Here is a 22,879-nt window from a genome sequence, read left to right on the forward strand (position 1 = left end):
TAATATTTCAATTGATATTTATACAAGTAAACTAAACATTAACAGATACAAAAATACACGTGTGACACTGCTATCTCCGAGAAATAAGATTACTATAAAATGATCTTTTTTAAATTAGAAACTTTTTTTTCATAACCAAAAAAATCAAATTCTTTAAAAACTTTTCAAAAGTGAATTAAATGTAATTCTGAATGTAATGATACAATTTAATGGCATTACAATAGTAAGACATCAAAAAAAGCATGTTTTTTTACTTCGTAAATAAAATAAAGAATTATTAGGTGTCATAAGACTCTCATATACACAAAATAATTAAACAGTTGGCCATTATTTCCTGGAGACAGTAATTACAACAATAATATCAAACAATTTTAAATTGTGAAATTTTGCTGCAATTATATTGGACATGCCAAAATATCTGCATACATTCTCACAATATCTTATTGGCATGATGGTACCACCAACACAAAATATACTATTTCCTTTTGATGATTTGCTTGGATGTGTAAGCATTAAGTATTATAATATATATTTAAGTATATAAATTAAATATTAATAAAAAAATAATTATAACATTTATTGGAATTAAAATATCAGATATTTCAATGCACTTTTACTTCAAATAAAGTTTAGGTTGCAATTAAGTGAGATGTATAGCTATATCTACTTCTGTGCAGATACACTCCGAAAATAGTTCATTTTATTAAACATATTAGTAAATCATTAAAGCCCTCGTAATTTCTCATAAAAAATTAATTAAAAAAAACAGCAAATATACATTCAACTGTTTGATTTTTAATTTTGAAGACGGAAACTATACTTGTGACCTAATATATCTATTTTTTTGCAAACCCATACAAATTGGCAGTAGCATATTGAATGTTTTAAATAATATTTTTTTTAGTAGTAATTGACAATGGATGCTAAACTAGCGCTGGAACTTAAATAATAAATACACCATTTGAACTGTTTGCATGGTATGCCTTGCAATAAATTAGTAAAAAATCCTTAAATGTTTTTATGATATAAAAAAGACATTGAAATATTTAAATTGTTCTTTATTGTTACTGTATTTGTATTTTCAAACACAATTCTAAAATTGTTTTATACATATAACTCCGCAACCTAAATATTTTTCAAAGTAAAAATTATTTTATTCAATAATTTAAATTTATATATAGAAAACAGGAAATACATCCAGAGCATTGAAATTTTTTATTGACCATTTTTAATTTTATGTAATAAATTGTATTATCTGTATTCAGTTATGTGATATTCCATTTAAACACATCACAATAAGCATGTATTACAAAATCTTAATAAATACATTTCTGTACACTTTACTCGGGTTTAAGAACAAGTATTACTCAGCTTGCCTTAACCTCGCTAGCCGTTGAGTCAACTCATCCTGCTCCTGCGAGACCACTGTAGCCGTGCCAATCGATGTGCTTGGAACTCCTGAAGGTAGTTCCATGTTTAGTTCCAACCTGAAAAATTATTTTTATTTAAATTTATATATAATTTTATGTTTACTACAATTATTAATTTCCAACCATGCTTTAACATCATGTCAATCAATAGATGCCCACTGCGAGACATAGGCCTCTTCCAAAGATTGCTATCAATGACTGGTCATGCAACCTCAACTACCAGAGAGTTCCACAATAACTTACTTGTTAGATATTCATATATTTAGTGTACACAGTTTTATTTATTTTAAAGCCGCCTCAAATAGCGCCATTAAGAACTTAAAATGGTCATAGTGTCCCCTTAAATGCTGAATAAACATTAACAGGCATAATTGACAATTCAATGTAATACATAATGGATGTGCAGGAATTAAACAGAAAACCAATTATTAATGTATTATTGTATACAGAGTGTACTTAATTTTATGAAGATAGTGAATATCAAATAATAAAAATGTTATTAGAAGCCAAAATAAACGGTTTCTGAAATAACAAATGTTGATAATATAGGAGGAAAAAGCTATCTAAATTCAGATTACTACATATTAAAATTAATTAATGTTTACATATCTATGCCTGCAGACTATGAAGTCATTCTAAAGTCATATACCAATAGAAAAAAAAGCAGTTTATACAGGTGATTGAGAATAAAATCTTTTGCCTAATATATAACTTATACCATTTACACCTATAAACTTTTTTCACCTATAATATACTTCATACATATGAACTACTCGCTGAGGTGAAACTTACGTTCATATTTATGACAACAGAAATATTTAAGAAATCAATCTATTATTTTCCCATCACCACAGGAATAAAAAGAATAAAAATATTAAATACCCCGCTTCATCCGCAACTTGCTGCAATAGTTTCTCAACATCGCCCTGCGGTACTGTGGTTGTAGTGGTTTGTGACATTGCATTCTCCATGTAGGAGGACTGGACGTCCAAATCCTCGAATTGACTCTCAAACTTGTCCATCAATGTAGATATCTTCTCTAAGTTCATTGATTTCATTGCTGCATCCATTGCTTTAACAACACCGGCCATTGAGTTTGTTACCTGCAATAAGAGATAAAAAATAAATTGTTTATTACTGTATAGATCCTTAGTTCCCCTAAGAAATCTAGTTTAACTCAATGGAGGGGTCTACATTGACGTAACAAAAAATTGGGTGTTACAAATTAAACACTTCGTTCCACTTTGTCTTGTCTTGTCTTACTCAAGCCATCTCAACTCCTCGATAAATCCCAGCAGACACTTGATATCGCGTGCGATCTCGGGGAGACAACTCAGTAATCCAAGATGGGTAATCTTGTAGATTGCTACCCCCATATTTAGAAATCAGTCTACAAAAATTTATCTACTTTTAATAGTGAAAAACTAAAATGTTGTTGCTTCACTTCACCTATCTTTTAATTGTAGACACTTGCATATTCTTTATTCAGTGTAATATATCTGGTAAAGCGCCATTTTTTGTAGCTTTGAGGGTATGGTACAAAATTAGCTTAGAGGTACCAGAACCAGCTAAATTTGCAAAAAAAGTCTAAGAAAAACAATTGGGAACCTCAAGTATAGGTAGTTCTACTAATCTAGTAGTGTGTGTTAAACTTGTATGAATATAGTGAGTATGTGTGGACAACAGAAGGTACAGTCTGAGTACTAAATATATATTAAAACAACAGCTTAATTAAATAAATGACTGTATATTTAATCTGTATCACTATTGAAATAATTATGTTAATCAATGACAAGCAGAAATCATATTATAATATATAACACTAGAGAAATAATTGTTTGTCTCACATGGCAACATACACTTTTTTAATAGCAACATTGTTGTTAAAGTGTCAGTGTGAATTGTCAAACCATCTTTTCTCTCTCCATATTTGGGATGAGAAGGCTGCTTTTTATTCAATTTCACCAAAGAGGAAATACAATTTCATTTTCCTTTGCATATATTTTTGAAATTAATGCAATTAAAATAACAAAATAAATATGAGAACAAATCTTAACTTTTCTATTATTTTTAATTTTCTTAATTGGTTAATCTATATGTGAATGACAGCCAAAAATTCATACCACAATGACCTAGTAATAAAAGGAAGTACGTTTTTGTACACCCTGCCTATATATTAGAGAAAAATTTAAATAAAACAAAGTGAAAAAATGAATTATTATTTTGGGCGTGTGGCAAAAAGCCATCATCAAAAAAAAGATTATGAAAATTAAAATTTGTGATCTTTTTATATTAGACGGTTAACTAGGAATTTATGCATTCTTAACATCTACAATGCAATTATTATGTTCAGTTATTTTCATAATTATTAATTAAAACTTTATTTTCATGTTACAAGTTTGTATTAGTCAACTTGATTTGTTTTTCATATAATACCATATAAAACCATATGAGTAATGCATGTGCTGTATGACAATTCTCTAAAGTATAATAATGCATTCTTACTTTAAGTTAGATTCTTTATATTGATTTAGATAGACAGGCGAATAATTTCAGGCAGTACAGTATGATATGTCAGCTAGATTGTTCTATAGATAATACTAATTTTAACATTAATAGTCATGCATACAGAAGGTCACATACTATACAGGATGATTGGTTATTGGTGTAAAAGGCTTGAAAAGAGTGAGTGTAACTAATTAGTCATAAAAAACTTCAAAGCTTTTATTAAAGTGATCACAGTAAATTATGTTATATTATTTATATTTTTCTGTTTTAACACACAGTAATCTGAATTTTGAAAATACTTTTTCTTACCATATTCTCTTTAGGGTATTTATTATTTTTTAAATCTTTAACTATTTGATAGAATGTACCACACATTAATTGTCACCAAATGAGCTATGCATTTACCCATTGAGAGCTTCAACACCTATAACCAATCCACCTGTACATAGATTTGTAATATCTGGACTCTTTAGTTTGTACTATATTATTGGCAATAAAAGTCGTTATTGGCCTTATGTCATTATAAAAATTTCTAGAATTTATATTAGCTGTAAGATTTTCACAATGAATAAAATAAAGTAGTTCACCTTTCTCGTAGTCAGTGCCGTCTGAACTCTACTTGACACTGCATCAACTCTTGCTGACATTCGAAGGTAATTAAGAGCTTGATTCTTTTGCCTTATTGCATTCTCTGCATGTATCCGTGCACCTTCCATATTATTCTTTTGGATTGCCTTTTTCGCCTTTTCTTTCTCTAGCTTCTCCTCTTTTTCACACTTCTTTGAATTTCGTTCCAGTTCTTTGACCGCAAATTTTAAATTAAACAGATGCTCTGTTACATGCAAGTGAAGGAAAAACATTGTCTTAAATTATTAAGATTAAATTAATCGACAAAATCCTTTATGTAGCAAAAACCTGATAATATATTGTCCAAAATTGTACATCTCTATACAGGTTGATTGGTTATAGGTGTGAAAAGCTTTTAAAAAGGTGTATGTATAGCTCATTAGCTGTTAATTAATGCATGGTACAACCTTTTCAAAAATCAATTGTTTTTAATATAATCAGTGGCGTACCTAGGGGGGGGCGGTCCGCACCGGGCGGCACTTACCTTGGGGCGGCATTTTTTATATTTACTTATAGATGTAAAAAGCAACTTTTTCATTTCAAATTTATTTTCTTTCTTGAATAATAAATGATTATGATAAGTTTAATATTTGTTTTATATAAATTAGGATTAACTTTATGATTTCGAACATTATTCCTCGGTGTATATAAATGCATTTTAGTGTAAATTTTGGATTCTAATTCAAGAACAAGATAATAATTTTATTTTATTGTATTCATTAAAATTCGTTGAATTCGTAAAACGATCTTTACGACTTTGTTCGGCAATTTTTCTAACTAAAATTTTTTGAAGTCAGTTCATAAATGTCATTTCTTTTGAAAGTTTATATGATTACTTTGAAGTGATATATCAATATTTTTTAAATCAAAAACCACTATTTGATTGACATATAATGGAAAGGGTGGCAAACTGGAGATCGCCCCAGGCGGCAAAAGTTCTAGGTATGCCACTGAATATAATAGAGAACACAATCCATTAGAAAAAATATACACATCATATTTCAAAATTTTCACTAAAGAAGAGGCTCTTTTATCACAAAAATGCTAATGCTTTTACACCTATTTCCAATTAATCTGTTTAAGAACAACAAATTTCCTTGGTAACACCACAACTTTTGAAGAACTTTATCAATTTTATTTGTGAAAGATACTTTTATAAATTTTCTAATACTTTATTGACGGCTATTGAAAATTTGAACTTTTTAGAAAATAATATAAAACTTTGTAAGTTTGACAGATTAAATTTTGACAGTTTTTGACCTTTGAATCTTGTACAATTCACAAGCTGCAAAGTTATTCATCATGTAACAACTGTGTAATTATATATTGATTACAAATTTAATTTAATAAATTCGCATTTAGTCAATAAATACTAATGCTATTTGCTTGTGGGGATTGTTATATTTACATTGTGTATGATGGGTGATTGTGGAAAGCATAATATCTTAATCTATTTAGAGTAAAGGTTTCCAAGCTCTGACATTGCATAGGCAGATGCTCCAGAGTTAACAGACACATGTCAAATTCAACAGTTGCCCATGTTGGTCAAACCTCAGCTTGACTTCCTGCTATTGTATTATCTTGCCATGATAAAAACAATCAACTGAATATTTCAAAATTAAATAAACCTATGTATAGTTAGTACAGTTATCTTAACATCGTTTGTTAACTTTTGTTAAATAAGAACGTCTGCAGCGTAGCACAAGAGGGCAATGTAATATATAGGAACATGATGAAATATAAAAGCTTGCATACTAGTTGCACAGCAGACACATCCTAAGCAACAGACTAAGATTTACTTATGATTCCATTCCATGTCTTTACAAATTTCAACCTGAATAACATAAGAAATTTCAAGTTTGTCTTAAATCATAATTTGTTTATCGAAAGAATAATACACATTGATAGTAACTCTTGAAATAATTCTTTTTCTAATACATAATATTGGTAACTTTTGCTTAAACATAGATGCTTTAACTTATTTAGGAAACAACTTATATAAAATTTATTTTTGAAAAGGATACTCTCCATCGCAGACGAAGACATTTCGTTACCCAGCTTGACGGCTTGAAGAAACTTGTATAAAAAAAACACAGGCGTGAGCCTTTAATTGGTTAATATTCTAGAGATTAAGACGAGACTAATATTTTAGAAAGAAAATTAAAAAAATTATTAGAATCTGCTGAGATGAGTCACAACTTGTAATTCTAAAGACAACAAAATACTTTAATTTGACAATTGACATTAGTCATTGCGTTCATCGATGTGTCGTTTTTGACGTTTAGTTTATAACAATCGTTTTAATCAGATGGTAATTTATAATTTTTTTTAGTATACATTCTAATACTACATACATTAACATAGTGTTAATGTGCCGCTTTTAAGGAAGGAAGTACCTCCACACTTTCTATTGTCTCCTGTAAACAAGAAAGAACAGAGATAGGTATATCAGACCACACACTGGAGGTGTAAAGAGAAATTTTTCACATTCATCCGCAGTTAAGATGTAAGAGAAGAAGAATATCAAGGCTTTCCCAGCATCTTGCGGTGGATTTAGTCTTTGGCCCCACTACACAATTATAATTTGGACAGATGTGGATTATTATCTACAAGCCTACCGCGACTATGTTTCCAAGGCGACCATAAACGGTCGCCTCGTCGATACGCGGGTTCTACTTAGGCCGCAAGCACGGCCTGGCCTCAGCTACTAAACCTTCCTCTACAATAAGTTGTAAAGTAGAACGAGGCAAGAAAAAGTTTATACTAAAAGAGTTTAAATCTTAATTCTTTTATTTAATAACACATGTCACACTTTCATTGTGTAAGTGATTCGTGATTAATTTTATCTAAGAATATTTTTGTAAATTTAAAAAAAAATCTTTTTTATATGTAATGACTATTATAAACCAAAAAAAAAATTAATACATATAAATATTCATTCCATGTTCATAGATTTCATATTTATTATGCTCCTAACATTATTAAAACTATCACAAATTTATAAACATAACTATTACTAGATTTTCAAATTTAATTTCGCACCCAATTTTTTTCTTTTTACAATATATTTTTTTAACATTGCTATGTTTGTCATGTCTACATAATGGCAACAATGATAAAATGTAAACACTGGTTGCAAGTTTGTTCCGTCTATGCAGTTGGTATTATATTTAGTAATAACAAAACTGTCAAAATTGAAAAGTCACAAAAGTCGAGATTCGGATTTGGAAGTAAGAAAATTGAGCTGCAGCTAAATCGAAAATATTTTTAGAAATCGCTTTAGATAGTAGAAAGCTTAATTTAATATACGAATTGTAGTGTTAATATTCGTTAAGTTTTGATAATATTTTTAGTTTAACAGTTTGTGATATCGAATATCTGAATTAAATCGAGTAGGTAGACCAGATACGCTGGGCGTAAAAAGAAAATGGCGTGCGCTACTCTCAAAAGAAATTTGGACTGGGAGTCCATGCCGCAGCTGCCTGCGAAAAGACGAAGATGCGCCCCATATGCTGCGACATCCAGCACCAGTCCTGGATTTAAATTGACTGAAAATAAGCCTTCGACATTTGGGGAAACCATTGGTGCTCCTGCAAAATTGACTCCAGGTTTGTTTATTTTTTGTAGGATCTTATATATTAATCTTAAAAAAGCATTACTAAATAAAAAATGATAATGTGCTAATCAGTTTTTGTATAACAAAGGTCTTTCCTTGCAAGTTGTGTTATTTATCGCCATTGTTTCTTGTGATATCAGAAATATTTTTATCGTGTGCGACAGAGACGACAGATGCATAATGACCGTTGGGCGTAAAGGCTTTGTTGTTTTTTCTATTTCAAAAAAGTTACAAAGGCCAAGCTTCGTTGGAGCTTTTGACTACTTTTACATCCCATATCCTTTTTATTATGTCTAATGTGATATTTTTAATACCACGTACGTCTTAATGCGTTACGGAAAATATGCATTCAATATGAACAAAACACACGCAGTAAAATTGATGAGACTTAGTAATTTGTTGACCCCGCAATAATTCATGGCCTCATTTTGTTACGTATAACTTACGTATTCAAAATCGATGCTATCGAAGCAGATTCTGTTTATTTTCAACTATATTAGCGTAATTTATACTCAATTATAAAGCAGACAAAGAAGCTAATTTTATTAAAGGATGACGATTGAAAAATAACAATCTTTTACATATCAATTTTTAACAGATATGTTAGTATACAATAAAGGCATTAATTGCCAAATTACTGTCAATACTTCGATTTTTGAATTATTTCATCAATTAATATTAAAGTTAGTAATTAAGAATATATATAACACAACATTTTATTACATGCTAGATTTATTTAAAAAATGGTATTTTTAATTGATCAACATTAACTGAACTTTTTTCCCAATGAAATGAAGGTCACCTAATATATTTTTTTATATTTCTTTAATATTCAAAATGGAATAATATGTGAAAACACTACATGTTAATATATAATTAATTAATGTGCATCATATTGCTTTTAAAACATTGACCAGATTGAATATTCAGATTTATATTTTCATAAAGCAACTTTTTGCTTTTAGTTGGTAGTGTTCTACACACAATAAGGTATAGTAATGCCTCACTTCCCATTTAGTTAATCTTATTGACTTTGATTTTTGTTAATAAATAATTATCACAATAAACCAGCAGTTCATCACTACAATTTGAGCTGTAACATGTTCCTTTGCCTCCCCTGGAGAATTCAATTGAACTGGATGAAAGCGGCCTATTGCCATGAACCAACACTTTATAATAATAGACCATTTTAACAAACAAATTGAGATAAAAATCAATGATGAAACAACATGCATGACCATGTTTTTATTTAATCATGATGAAGGCAATATATAATCATTTTTGATTATAATGTACCATTACTATATCAAAGCTGATTAAAAGAATAACTGAAATAAAACATAATTTGATTCCTCCATCAACTTAGGCTAATAAAAAGTAATAATTATTCTGTGCATTCATAACAATCGGGCCATTGTCAGGACAAACTGAGGTGAAACAATTAATAATTATAAAACAATTATTCTTAGCCATTTTTAAATGCAGTGACTTTGAAAATTGGACTTAAATTTTATTGTTATTTTATAGCAGAGGTTCCCTAATGTATTTTACTTAAAGACCCCTAAAAATTTAGCTTTTTCATGTTCTTACTTCTTTATTATATTTTGGTAGACCCCTACAGTTACATTTCTACTGTATTCTGAAAACTTGACAAAAAATGGGAAGAATAGATCAGTATGAGTTTTTACAACAGTCTTGAATTGTGAATACTCATTATTTGTCAAGGCAATATACCCAAATTCAATATGCCTGGACCACCTTGGGAACTAAAGTTTTGCACCAATTAGTTAGAAATTTTTCACCATTTTGCAAAAATATTAAATTTATTAATATATAGATATATATATAATAATAATAAATATATGAATTTTATCATGTTTTAACTTACACAATATAAATAAAACCTTTATATAACACTTGTTAATGTTATTCTTTGATCATAGAAATGTGCCATGAATCATCTTTAAAGATTATAATTATTTGTAGTACTGCATTTATGCAATTTATATAAGTTAATATAAATAAAACCGTGGCATGACATACAAGATGGTTAGTTATAAGTATAAAAACTTTTAAAGGGTAAATGAATTGCAGCTCATTTGTCAAGAAAAATTTTATAAGCCTGTCACATTCCAATAGAAAATCTTTTTTCTATTGGAATATAACCTATCATCCTGTATATATAAATTTATTCTCCATTGTTACATAAAAGTTGTCAGTGACATAGAAGCATTTACAAAAAAAAACTTTTAATTGTTATATTATGTTATCTGTTACACATTGAAAAAACAATAATGTAGCCTAATACAATAACTAATCTGTTAAATGTAACATATTTATATCTCTCCAACATATAATTTTTAAAAGCAATTTAAAAACAAATGTAATGCAAATTATTAACATTTGTGTTCACTTTGAACTGTTTCTTGTGTAACTTCTAATTAATTGGTATATTGTTACATGTCATCAGAGCGCATGGCGCAAGAAATTTGCGACGAGATAAAGCGTCTGCATCGACGTCGGCAGCTGCGCTTGGCGGCAGGTGCAGCATCGTGTTCTTCGTCCAGCGGCAGCGAGGGCGACGCATCGCCGCCTCGCAGTGCGCCGCATGCTGCACACTCTACCCACAAGGTGCACAACCGTGCACTTTTTACATTTAAGCAGGTATGTGCTTAAACATCAATTATCTACCTTACTATTAACTGATTTAGTAGAGTAATCTGCATTCAGAACCAAGAGGATGCTCTATTAATGAATAAATATATATATATAATCATGTCGGCTGATAGACTCCCACTGCAAGGCAGCCATATATGTGCGCCATTATTTCTATCAATGCATATATTTTGTACTTTTAGTTAAATAAATTCAATATGTATGATTTTTGCTTAAAACACTACTTTTGAGTGTTTTAAATGTGTATTGAATTGTAGCTTGCAAAAACATTTCAAATTTTGAAAAATGGCACGCACTATAAAATAGCTTGACCATCCCTGCTATACATAAATATGTATACAAAATTGCAATGCTAAATGCATATTGAAGGACAGACAAAAATAATGTAAGTTTTGCCTCCTATTTTCTCAAAACACTGTTGTCACCAACCAAGCAACTTAAATATCATTATGTGGGTTTATATGTAAAATATCTTCAACTTAAACAGTTGCAACAACAATTACCAATTTAACTATGATCCAATCATGCTTAAATGTTTTGAGTGATGCATTAAGATTATAGAATATTTAGATAATTGCATTTTAAAGATTTACAAATGCCATTGTTAAGCCGCCAAGCTGTAATAGGAAAATACACTATTTTTATTAAATTAAAAATCAGTGATTTTTACCAACTAATTATAGTGATATAGCAAAAGGCTTAAAATTACATAGTTTCTATTAGATTTAAAACCATGGTGTTCACAGAGCCATGCTGCTCATTTCCAAGCATATTTTGTTTAATAAATGTAAAACGGGTCTTGGGAGAAATGTATGCAATGAACCTTATACATTGCTCATGGGTGATACCTGTAGCTAAAATTGTAATATACTTTATAGAAATACACAGTTTATCACATATGGTTCATTAATATTGTTCATAATTGGATCAATTTTATATCTTTACTATCAGGCAAGCAGTTAAAAAAATGATAAATTGTATGTAGATATACATTGACAAAGATTATGTTAATGTTTACAGGTGCGCATGATCTGCGAGAGGATGTTACGCGAGCAGGAAGCCGCCCTGCGCGCAGAGTACGAGACTGCACTCAGCAACAAGCTGGCCGAGCAGTATGAGGCCTTTGTGCGCTTCAACTTGGACCAGGTTAGAATCTCAGCCATTAACAGTGTTATAAGTTATAGGTGTAAAAGCTTCAGATGCGAGAATGTTAGCTCATCATAGAAATTATTTTGGAAACAATAAGTATAATTATTTTTCATAATTCAGATTACTATGCATTAAAATTAATTATTGATTACTTTCTGTCCCTCATAACTTTGTATGTAACATTTAATCAAAATATACAGAGATGAATGGAAATAGGTTAAAAGCTTTTTGCTGACAAATGAGCTATACATTCAACTCTTTAAAGCTGTTACAACTAAAACCAATTATCCTGTTTTGCTCTTATGAAAGCAAACATACTCTTAGAAAATATTCTTATAATCCTTTCTTTTTTACTATCAGTAAGTTGAGCACTATAATTTTCTAGATGAAGTATGTATACAAATATAATATGTAAAAAATATAACCTAAGTCTCTTCAAGGTTAGAGTGAACAAGTACTTTTGATTATACATGTTTTATCTTTGATCACATAATTGCTTTCCAACAGGCGAGTTAGTTGTCTAAATTACACTAGCAAATGATGAAAAAAATATTTGCATCAAATAATACAAAAGAAAACTGTTCATTAAAATTTTAACTTTCTTTTCATATATGGTATTTTTTCAAGGCATAACTTCAGTTATCCATTTAAGTACATAATAAAACGCAACATTGTTTGTTTTATTTTCTTTTATTGATACATCTGTTGCTTTACACAATAGTGTAAACATGAAAAACAAACCAGACAGTGTGAAATTACATTTGTAACATGCACACTGTTTACAATACACTTAGTTAGTTACCTTCATGATGAAGTAGTGAATAAGAATATTATTAAAGTAAATCAAGATTTCTCTTTACACCTTTAACCACTTTGTGTAGTAATGAATCTCTAAATTCATATTAGCAAAGTGTGAAATTGATTCGAAGGTTTTTTTAAAGAAATTCAAGGTTTAAAAAACTTTTTTAATTTATTTTGCAGGTAATAAAATAACACCTCAAATTAATTAAAACTACTGTCCTTAGCTTAAATTAATTAAAAAAAAATCTTTTGTACCATAAAGCAATATAATAAAAAAACATTTTGAGTTCATGCAATATTAAACAAGAAAACAAACTTTTTGTAACTAATCATTGTTCATTAGTAACACATTAAATCTAAATCACCTTTTAGTAAAATACAAATTTTAATGTTTATTACATTGGAAAAATGCGATCAATATTTTTTTAATTTTTAATTTAGATTGCCAATTGATACATAGTAACTTAACTGTACTGTATGTACTTACAAACAATTAACGTAAATATACATTTTTCCATTAGTCATACATTATTGTAGTGCTTACAATTAAAAAAATTGAATTAAATAATAAATGTTACGTTTTGTTTAGGTGCAACGCCGGCCCCCACCTGCGACCTGCATGTCCCTGGGCATGGATGCAGAGCACCACATGCATCAGGACTTAGTTCCAAGCTGTGAGTATACATACAAAGATTTGAAAAAATGTATAGAAGTATGGAGTTATATTTCACTGATAGCCAAACTAAACAATAAGGTTGAGAAATAGAAGTAATTGGAACTGTTTAGTTAGAAACCAAAAATATTTGCAGAATACACTAATTTTGTGAAATTTCATTTGAAAATATTATTAGGTATGCTGCAAATGTAACTCAAGAAATATGTGAGAGAGAGATAATAAAAAAATATTAAAATATATTGTTATTGCAAAAATGTATATGACATATTCAAAAAATAATAATTACGGTTTTGCTTAAATATCTTGTGAAATGAATGGTCTCATATTGCCTAGTTGGTAGTTGAAGTGCTTACAACCTTAAGTATTTTATAGTTATAACTAGTCATCTACATGTCAAAGACAAAACGAAAACTCAATGCATATCAAAATTACTAAATATAAATGTTTATTAACACTACCTATTTATGTGCATCGGATAGGAATTGTGTAAAATAAATCGTACAAAAGTTCCATGGTAACTATAAAAATAGTTTTTTGCAACACAAAAAGTAATTTCTTGCACAGTGGACCGGGACTGCAAAAAAAAAACACTTGTAAAAAATAACACAAACTTTAACAAGAAACTACTTTCTTGTGGTGAATTGGTTTGAAATTGATTTCTTAATCTAGATACTGCCTCACACTAATCACAGTTGCTTTCCTATTGGTTACAATGCCATTGATGTTCAGTAACAGATTGTAGTTTCACTGGATACTTGTATATGATGTTGCTGTCCATAGAAACAAAGTTTATAAACCTCTTGATAACTCTTCAAATAGGACAGCATGTTTGACAGTTTAATTTTTTTTTTTTCAAAGTTACAAATATTATTATCACGCATTGCAATATTTTAAGCAACATTGATTCAGGTCACATATCAATCATTATAAGCAGAGATCATGTAATCAGATAATAAATTACCTAAAGTGCTTTTTATATAATCAATGCTTCATTGATTATATAAAAAGTGCATGTAATAACCATCATTTCAGCCATAGGTTTGTTTCCAAAAAAACATGTTTATATCAAATAAACCCAAGGATGAACCCATTTAAGACAGCACACATTTTTGGAGATAATCCCTCTAATTATATATTTTTTTGCTTTACATTGACAATTTTTTATGAAAAAAAATGTCGGCAGTCGAAACCAGTCGCTTTGTATCTTGAAACCTTTTGGAGACCTGGTTTGCCTTCAAAAGGATTTTTTAACTACTAACTTCAGTTTCATATTCTTCAATTTCGCTTTCACTTTCATGTTTAATTAATATCTTCCCAAATACTATTCTAAAAAATATCATCTAACTGTTGTATTTTCATATTCATGTCTTTCTCATATTCCAAATCACTGTCATTATATATTATAACATTTCAGTTCCTTTTTCTATTTTCTGCAAATAAAAAATCATCACTTCCACTATCACTGCACTATTTTCTGCAATCCTGATGGTCCTGGCTTTGGTCACTTGTTTTAGCATTTAAATTGAAATAAACATCAATTTTTATTTTTACACGCTTCTTGTCTTAGAAGTTAGATATATTTTTTGTTTCAAATTGTCTTGTCCATACGGCTGCTTTTTCCAGACTTAACTGATACTGATAAATTCAATTCAATAGTAGTAATGCAAGCACACACACACCATCCCTCTTAAATGAGCTAAAGTGTTCGTAATAAAAAGCATTGTGAGCGCCATCATTTCTGAGCGGGGATATATCACTTTGTGCTAATATGATTTGTATCAGTTATTTGATCACTACTGTTGAAGCCAATGTGAGTTTGGCAGATAAATAGCTGTTTTAGTAATTTGACAAATGTGTGTACTTTTTAAAAAATGGCAATTAAAATTATATTTTATGATAATAATAGAATGTTTGTTTATTCCAGATCTGTCCTAATAACTAAGGAGCCAGTTGTTCGAGCAACGCTGCAAGTATATCAAGACGGACATATTTTGGTATATGTGATTAATATATGCGGGAAGTGTCCCAATGATTGAAGACATTGTGATTGCTAGTGGAATTTACTCGATATCAATATTGTATGTTGACAACATTTGAACCAATGTGCAATGCAGTATTATAAATTTGCATCATTTAAGCCGTATATACTCCATTTGACTGACGGCAATATTGATGCGGCTAAGTTCCACAATTCATGCCACATAAATATAAATTAGCTTGTAACGCTTTAGGTAAGATTTGCTGGATAATTGTGTTCATAGACTGAGGATTGATGGTCACGGTCTGGTCATAAAAGGTTTCGCAGCAAGTGACGTGGAACACTGTTATGTTTTTGTATATTTTCTAAAGAATACGATGAATTGTAGACAATTAGAAATATGTGACAAACAAATAAAATTCACACAGAGTGCCTGCTAAGATTACATTGTCCTCATGAGTTGTTAGTTAGCCATAATTTTGATTGGTTTAGTTTTTTAGTTATTTTTTAGTGTTGTCGAAATATAGTGTTAGTTTTTAATTTATACTTATTTGTTCTTTTTTCAACTTATGTGATGCATGTGTAGAGTTTACATAAATTGGCCTTGTGTATCAGAATATAAACTCTTGTAACTGTAACACAAATATTTACACTAGGGCTTCTTTGAACTATCTACTTATTTCAATAACTCAACTGGTACATTATTAAGGCTTTAGTAGACGATGATTAAATTAGCTTTATTTAAATTTCTAAGTTATTGGTAATAAAGTCGCGCTTGTCTGCAGTTGATGCTTACTATACAAGCATAATTGGGAATTTATTTTGTATCATTGTGTAGTTGTCTTTTTTATTATGAACTTGATTTAATTTGTTACCAAGCATTATTCAATTAAATAGGATAGGTCTTTTTTAAATTGTATTATCAGCTCATTTAATTAATAGGTTATCGACTTTTAAGAACTGAAAATAAATTAGCTAAACCCCCCTAAACATGGTTTTAATCAATCGTGATCCAATAGAATCATTCCGCCTTATGTTTGACTGCTAAGCAGTTCTTGCAAGAGGGCACGAAAACCGCGCGACATTTTGACTTTTTGACAAATATCAATCTATTTTAAAATTTTTTTCTTCATCATAAATATTTTTTTTCTTTGAAAATTAAGGTCAACATTTTCTTTGAGTTATAATAATGCTGTCATGACTATACTACTCCCAAGGAGCGACAGACACTGAAACTCGCAGCAAAGCTATTAAAGATTTAAGTTTCTTTCCCATTAATCCATGTTGTCTTAGTACTAACACATACAGAAAACAGGGAAGGGAAATTTTACCAATTATTTACTACTCACAAAAGACTCCTCAAAAACTCATCTCCTACAAAAAATGGCCCACGCAAAACATTACTCGCAAAGCTCAACCCCCGCAAAATTCATTCCTCACATAGCTCATCCCTAGCAAAACTCATCTCTCGTAAAGCTAATCCATGGGAAAACACATTCCTTGCTAAACACTCTCCTCAAAACTCGTCCCCCTCAAAACTCATCCCCCTCAAAACTCATCCCCCTCAAAACTCATCCCCCTCAAAACTCATCCCCCTCAAAACTCATCCCCCTCAAAACACATACCTCGCAAATCTCAGCGCGAAAAACACATCTTTCACATTACATTAAAAATTACCTACAGATGTAATTAAATAAATTTACCAGTGAATTATATTCAAGGGGATTTAGCACAATTTGTAGGATGAATTGGAAAGCTTCTTTGGTTCTGGATAACACAATATCTCCGGCACCACGATACGTGGTGTACATTTTATCTGTTGATATTAATGCTGCTTGGTAAGCTCTGCAATCAAGACGAGAGACTTCTTTCATGCGACACTGGAAAAATTTTAAGCTCATCTGATTTAGCATCGTGTGAGTTACTGTTTGCTAAAATCACACGCCAACAGATATGCTCACCAAGTTCCAAGAGGCTATTGATAAAACACCTATTACAGAATGGGTATTGTACTTTATATTTATGGAAAAGATTTAATAAAAAGAATTATAACCAGCAGAACATATTTATTATTACTTAAAACCTTTCCCATATTTAAATTATTTTGAATTTAAATTACACTGATTATTTTATGTTGAAAATTATATACATAGACAAAAAAATTATTAAATCGATTACTGGAACTCGATATTTCTGGAACTATCCACCTACTTATGACAAAAGCATTTTAATCAATACTAATATTTAAAAACATATTCTTGGACTATTCAAACCTTACACAAAATTGCTAAATATAATCTTTACCGCTATCGTATTATTTTTTATTTTATTATACAACTTTAAAACAATATACCCTTTGACTGTACTGAAAAATAAAAAAAATGCTATAAAAGTCGTGCCTAATATTAACGAACGAAATATTTTTTGGCAACTCAAGGTTTAAATCGATTTGTAGCGATTAAACTAAAATTTGTCTCTAAAATGAATAATATATGAAAAATAATAAATGAAAAATTCTAGTGAAGCAGATATTATATAAAATAGAGTTAAAATTTTATATAAAAGTAGAATCAATTTAATAGTTAAGATGGTATGAGTAGTCGAGTTTGATAATGACAGAGAATGTAAACACGGTTTCCGAACAGCACCATACATTTCAGCTCTGTATTTATACTGGAATTGTGATTTCATTGTAAATTGTGTATATTTATGTAAGGCAGCAACGCATTATCCTTTTATAAGAAAGGTCTTTATAAAATGAGTTTCGAGAATTCCACTAACAATGGAAACAGTAAGGAAGAGCGCAAGTACCTCGACCGAACCAAATCCGACGTATTGCAAATATCGAGAACAGACATGAATATGTTGATAATGAATTATTTAGTCACAGGTAAGTTTTTTTTTGTGTTTCTTATTACAAAATATCTAATATTAACTATAACACTTACTTACCCTTTATACGATGTTGATATCTAAAGAAACATAGTCTAACAAAAACACGACTTAAACAAGTATTCAGATTATTGTTGTTTAAAATTTGTTTGGATAAAAACGAAGGACATGGGGTACAAACTATTATTACGAGTAAACCTGTGTGATAATTATAGATCCCAGTTAAAAACGAAGACCTATACAGATAGGTTTTATTTACTAAAATACCATGCAGTTTTTATAATTGAGAAAAATGGACAAAGAATCCCAGACCATTTTCAACTGGTATTTAGGCCTAGTATAATTAGCATAAAATGCAATCTATATATATTAAAATTTTGTTAATGATACCCCCTTAATAACTCTAAAAGGAATAAAACAATTTCTACGATTATTTTCGCATTTGTCTCCATCAGGAATAGAATATGCGATATGTATTAATTACAAAATTAGTCACTTAAAATCATTTGAAAATCCAAACCTTTATTGACTGTCAGGCAAAACAAAGTTCACTGGGTAGGCTAATACTTGTATAAATCTACAGACTATGTACTGTGTTTCAAATGTTGCATTGCAGACTTAGCATAAATAGAAAGAATTGCAATTTTAATTTCCTCCGTGCATCAATTCAAATACTATTTCTGCCACTCACTAATAATGTGTAAGCATAACAGAGAAAATGAAATTATAGTAATAAGACATTTTCTTTAAAAAAAATGCTGCAAACACCTTTTTTGAAGAATTTCATATTAGAAGCTTTATAAGGTTTAAGATGGAAGGTACCCAGCTTAGAACTGTTTACTTGTTGGGCTTTCACTAAACATATTCAATCAAATTAGAAGATCAATAACCTTCAGTGTGTAAAGATGAAAATCTACAATCTATTTGTATTACCAGACATCAAAACTTGGTTTTAATTCTGGCCACATTGGAATTCTCGAGATTCCTCTACAAGTTTGGAAAAGGGATACAAAGATTCATAGACAAACAAAAGTAACCTAGCCCAGTGGGTTAGCAACTTTTAATGGGGGAAAGAGTATTTAAAAGAAAAAACATTGCTAAATCTTTAATCAATTCAATACTTTATTTGGATTATTAATTAAATTGTTGAGGCATATCATTGTTAGTTTCAAGGTGACAAGCACATTGACATGGTAATAAGTAGTGCAACACACCTGTACAAAATTATTATAGTTGTGACTGGAGATGCTTGTACTGACTAATGATTAGGACGTTGATATGAAGCACTTTTATTTTAATTTTCTAACCATTTAAATAAAGAAATGTTTAATTTCTCAATACAATAAAGCTAGATTACTGTGCACAGATTGGCCACAACCCCCAGTCATGAGGAAGTGATTAAGAAGAAGAATGATGACAGAAATTTAACAAAAAAATTTCTCAGTTCTATTTGCAAGTTTGTTGGAACCATGCTTGTAACTCTACACAAATGTAATTAGTAAATGTTTTAATCTTGCCTTGCAGAAGGGTTTAAAGAGGCTGCTATAAAGTTCCAACAGGAAGCGGGTCTACAAGAACCTGCACTCTGTAGTTCTCTGGATGAGCGAATTATGATCCGAGAAGCAGTACAGAGTGGCCGGATTCCCGAAGCAATTGCAATGGTGAATGCCTTACATCCTGAGCTTTTGGATAACGACAGATATCTCTACTTTCACTTACAGGTTTGTTTATTTCAACAATTATTAATAATTATATATATATGTTTTTAAATGTCAGTTTAAGGCTCTATTATGATTTATTACAGCATCAATAAATATAGGCTCATAGATAATGTCTCTGGGTTATTATACCCAGGCAATGTTCTGTAAGTCCATTTCTTGATACCAATGCAATGTTTATTCATGTTAGCCTTTCCATTTCATGCTTGTCTTCACATTTCACTTTTGACATATAAGCAAGGTATGACTGGCTTTTGAGTAAGTCAGCCATAAGTTTCTAAATTTGAGATACTGGCATTAATGTACATATGAAATATACAATATAAAACAACATAATAGAAAAATATATAGCTTATACTGTCTACTTATTGATTAGTTGGATCATATATTTATTTGTAAAGCTTTTGAACAATAACACTAACCATGTGTACTTGGGTTACAGTATGGGAACCCATGGTTTTGTTATGCAAAGTAAAATTATTGATATCATTTGAATTTACTTTGTCTGGTAATTTTATAAATGGAAATATAAGACAGACATGAATTAGGTCTGGATTTTGTATTTTTTATTTTTGGATTACTAGATTCTAGTAAAGAATGGGTCAAGTCAAAAATGAGCCAAAATCAGTAATGTACATACATAAATACATTTAAAAAAAATAAAGCCTTCAATTTAAAGCAATTTATACCACCAGACATTATAGTTTCTCCTCTTTGAAAATTTATTGACTAAAGATTTTATAAATGCAAATAAAAACAGTTGGAGGGTCTGTTTGTAATATTAAAATAACCACTTTTTGCTACAGTTTCTTCTGGCTAATCTTTGAAGTGACTGGACCAATTTTTAAGGAACTTATACTGGCAAGTAGCTGATGTAAAAGGAGCAACTTGGGCTACTTTTCTTTAAGAAAAATTCTTAAACAAAAAGAACAAAATGTTTTCAGAACACACAAAAGAATGTTTAAGAAAAAAATATTAATAATTGTCCTCTAATAGATGTCTACTCAACTAGATTATTGTTCCCTTGCTCTATTTTATCTTCTTTTGTAAATTAAACTAGGTTAGGTTGATACTGCATGTTTTTACATAATAAAGTTTTAATTTTATTTAATGAAACCTTTTATAACTACCAAATGCTCAACAAACTATTTTTTGGTGTTCGCAGCAACTGCAACTGCTGGAATTGATTCGCGCGGGACGGGCTGAAGAGGCCTTGTCCTTCGCCAGCGCGACGCTAGCGGAGGCCGGGGCCAGCGACCGCGCCGCACTGTCCGAGCTGGAGCGCTCGCTGGCGTTGCTCGCTTTTCCCGACCCCTACGCCTCACCATTTGCTGACCTATTGCTACCCGCACACAGCCAAAAGGTTTCTCTTTTTCTTATATGACACCGAAATCCACTACCGTTATACAGCAAAAACCTATAATTGGCGATTTACTTTAAATTATTTTTAACACTTGTTTCTATAAGTTATACCATTTATACAAACAAACTTGCATTTATCCTGGTTGGTGCTGACAAAAAATGAATATTGATAATTTTTTAATATTTGTAACAGGATTTTTCATTTATTCATCTTTTTTATTTATTTAAAAACTTTCTGGACTTAATGAAGCTATTCTCTGCCAGTTAACCATTTGGGCGGTGTAGAGATAAATTAATAATGGCAGGTGGAACAAGTTAAAACCATAAAATACTATAATTGTGATAAAAATGTGAAATCAAATTAAGTAGGAAGAGAATCACATTAACACACACATAAATATACTAATGGCTTTTATATATTGCTTATACAGGATGTATGGTTATAGGTGTAAAGGTTAGTGAGGGGTGAATGTAATTAGGGTGTATGCTAATTTTCCTGTAAAAAGCCTTTATGCCTTTTTCCAATTACCTCTGTACTAAGTAATCACTCAAAAATATGTGACATTATCATATTATTTATTGGATTTCGAACGGACAAATTACGCGGAGGACACAGTAAACTGAAATTAATTTTAATATGATGTAATCTGAATTTGAAAAATCTTTTTTTACTTTATTATTATTACGTTGTTCAATAGGGTGTACAATACACTAATTAATAGCAAATGAACCAATAACCTTGTATATTTGCAAGCTCTCATAAACATATTAAAAAAATAATTGAATAATATAATTTTGTTCTAGATTGCTAGTGAATTGAATGCAGCTATATTAAAGATGGAGAACCAGGAATACACAAACCCGAAGCTCTGCAGTCTCCTGCGGATGATCCTGTGGTCACAAAGCGAGCTCGACAAACACAACGTGAAGTACCCCAAGATGACTGACCTAGCCAATGCGACTATAGAGCAACCAAAGTGATCAGCAAACACAGTAGTACATTAGTTAATAAATAAACCAATAGGATATGTAAGACTTTGTTTCCATAGATATCCTAGTGACAACCTCAATTTAGGGGAATCCCCAATGCGTATGTGGTAGTAATTTCAATTGTATGTTGTGTTTTGTTTGTAGATGTTTTTTTTTTCTTCGATAACGTTAATTAATATTGTAGAAGGCAGTAACTTTAACAAATAAACCTCAAAAATAATTAGAATTAAAATGGAAGGAATATTCTGATATTTTCTAATGTAAAATTTTAATAAATTTTTAATATGTGTAATAAATGACTTATATGAGATTTTAGATATAATTCATTTAGACCCTCAACAATATTTTTATGAATTTGAAATGGTAATGATAGGTTTTAATATATCGTGTAAATGAGACATTTATGTTCTAAATTGTCAGTATATATATATATAGTTTTTTGGTTTTTAATACTTT

At 30.0% G+C, this 22,879-nt stretch overlaps 3 protein-coding genes across 3 annotated transcripts; 2 read left to right on the forward strand and 1 right to left on the reverse strand.

Annotated features, from left to right (window-relative positions):
* Positions 1–217: 217 nt before the first annotated feature.
* Positions 218–6,806, reverse strand: Chmp1 (charged multivesicular body protein 1). Its single transcript, XM_068774348.1, has 4 exons — positions 6,590–6,806; positions 4,526–4,770; positions 2,313–2,533; positions 218–1,487 (listed from the first exon to the last, which is right to left on the reverse strand). The coding sequence occupies exons 1-4, from the start codon at positions 6,609–6,611 to the stop codon at positions 1,364–1,366; spliced, it is 612 nt and encodes a 203-aa protein (XP_068630449.1). The 5' UTR covers positions 6,612–6,806; the 3' UTR covers positions 218–1,363.
* A 902-nt stretch (positions 6,807–7,708) lies between these two features.
* LOC137930793 (akirin-like) lies at positions 7,709–17,512 on the forward strand. The gene is made up of 6 exons (XM_068774089.1): positions 7,709–7,795; positions 7,962–8,173; positions 10,652–10,845; positions 11,878–12,003; positions 13,397–13,481; positions 15,408–17,512. Exons 2-6 carry the CDS (start codon positions 7,993–7,995, stop codon positions 15,416–15,418), a joined length of 597 nt encoding a protein of 198 aa, XP_068630190.1. The 5' UTR covers positions 7,709–7,795; positions 7,962–7,992; the 3' UTR covers positions 15,419–17,512.
* A 575-nt stretch (positions 17,513–18,087) lies between these two features.
* Positions 18,088–22,733, forward strand: LOC137930930 (glucose-induced degradation protein 8 homolog). The gene is made up of 4 exons (XM_068774296.1): positions 18,088–18,351; positions 19,878–20,074; positions 21,237–21,434; positions 22,238–22,733. Exons 1-4 carry the CDS (start codon positions 18,219–18,221, stop codon positions 22,412–22,414), a joined length of 705 nt encoding a protein of 234 aa, XP_068630397.1. The 5' UTR covers positions 18,088–18,218; the 3' UTR covers positions 22,415–22,733.
* Positions 22,734–22,879: the final 146 nt, after the last annotated feature.

Source organism: Battus philenor, unplaced genomic scaffold (assembly GCF_028537555.1).
Source record: "Battus philenor isolate CCGP_79_NKW_IND1 unplaced genomic scaffold, ilBatPhil1.0.hap1 SCAF_7, whole genome shotgun sequence".
NCBI classification, from domain to species: domain Eukaryota; kingdom Metazoa; phylum Arthropoda; class Insecta; order Lepidoptera; family Papilionidae; genus Battus; species Battus philenor.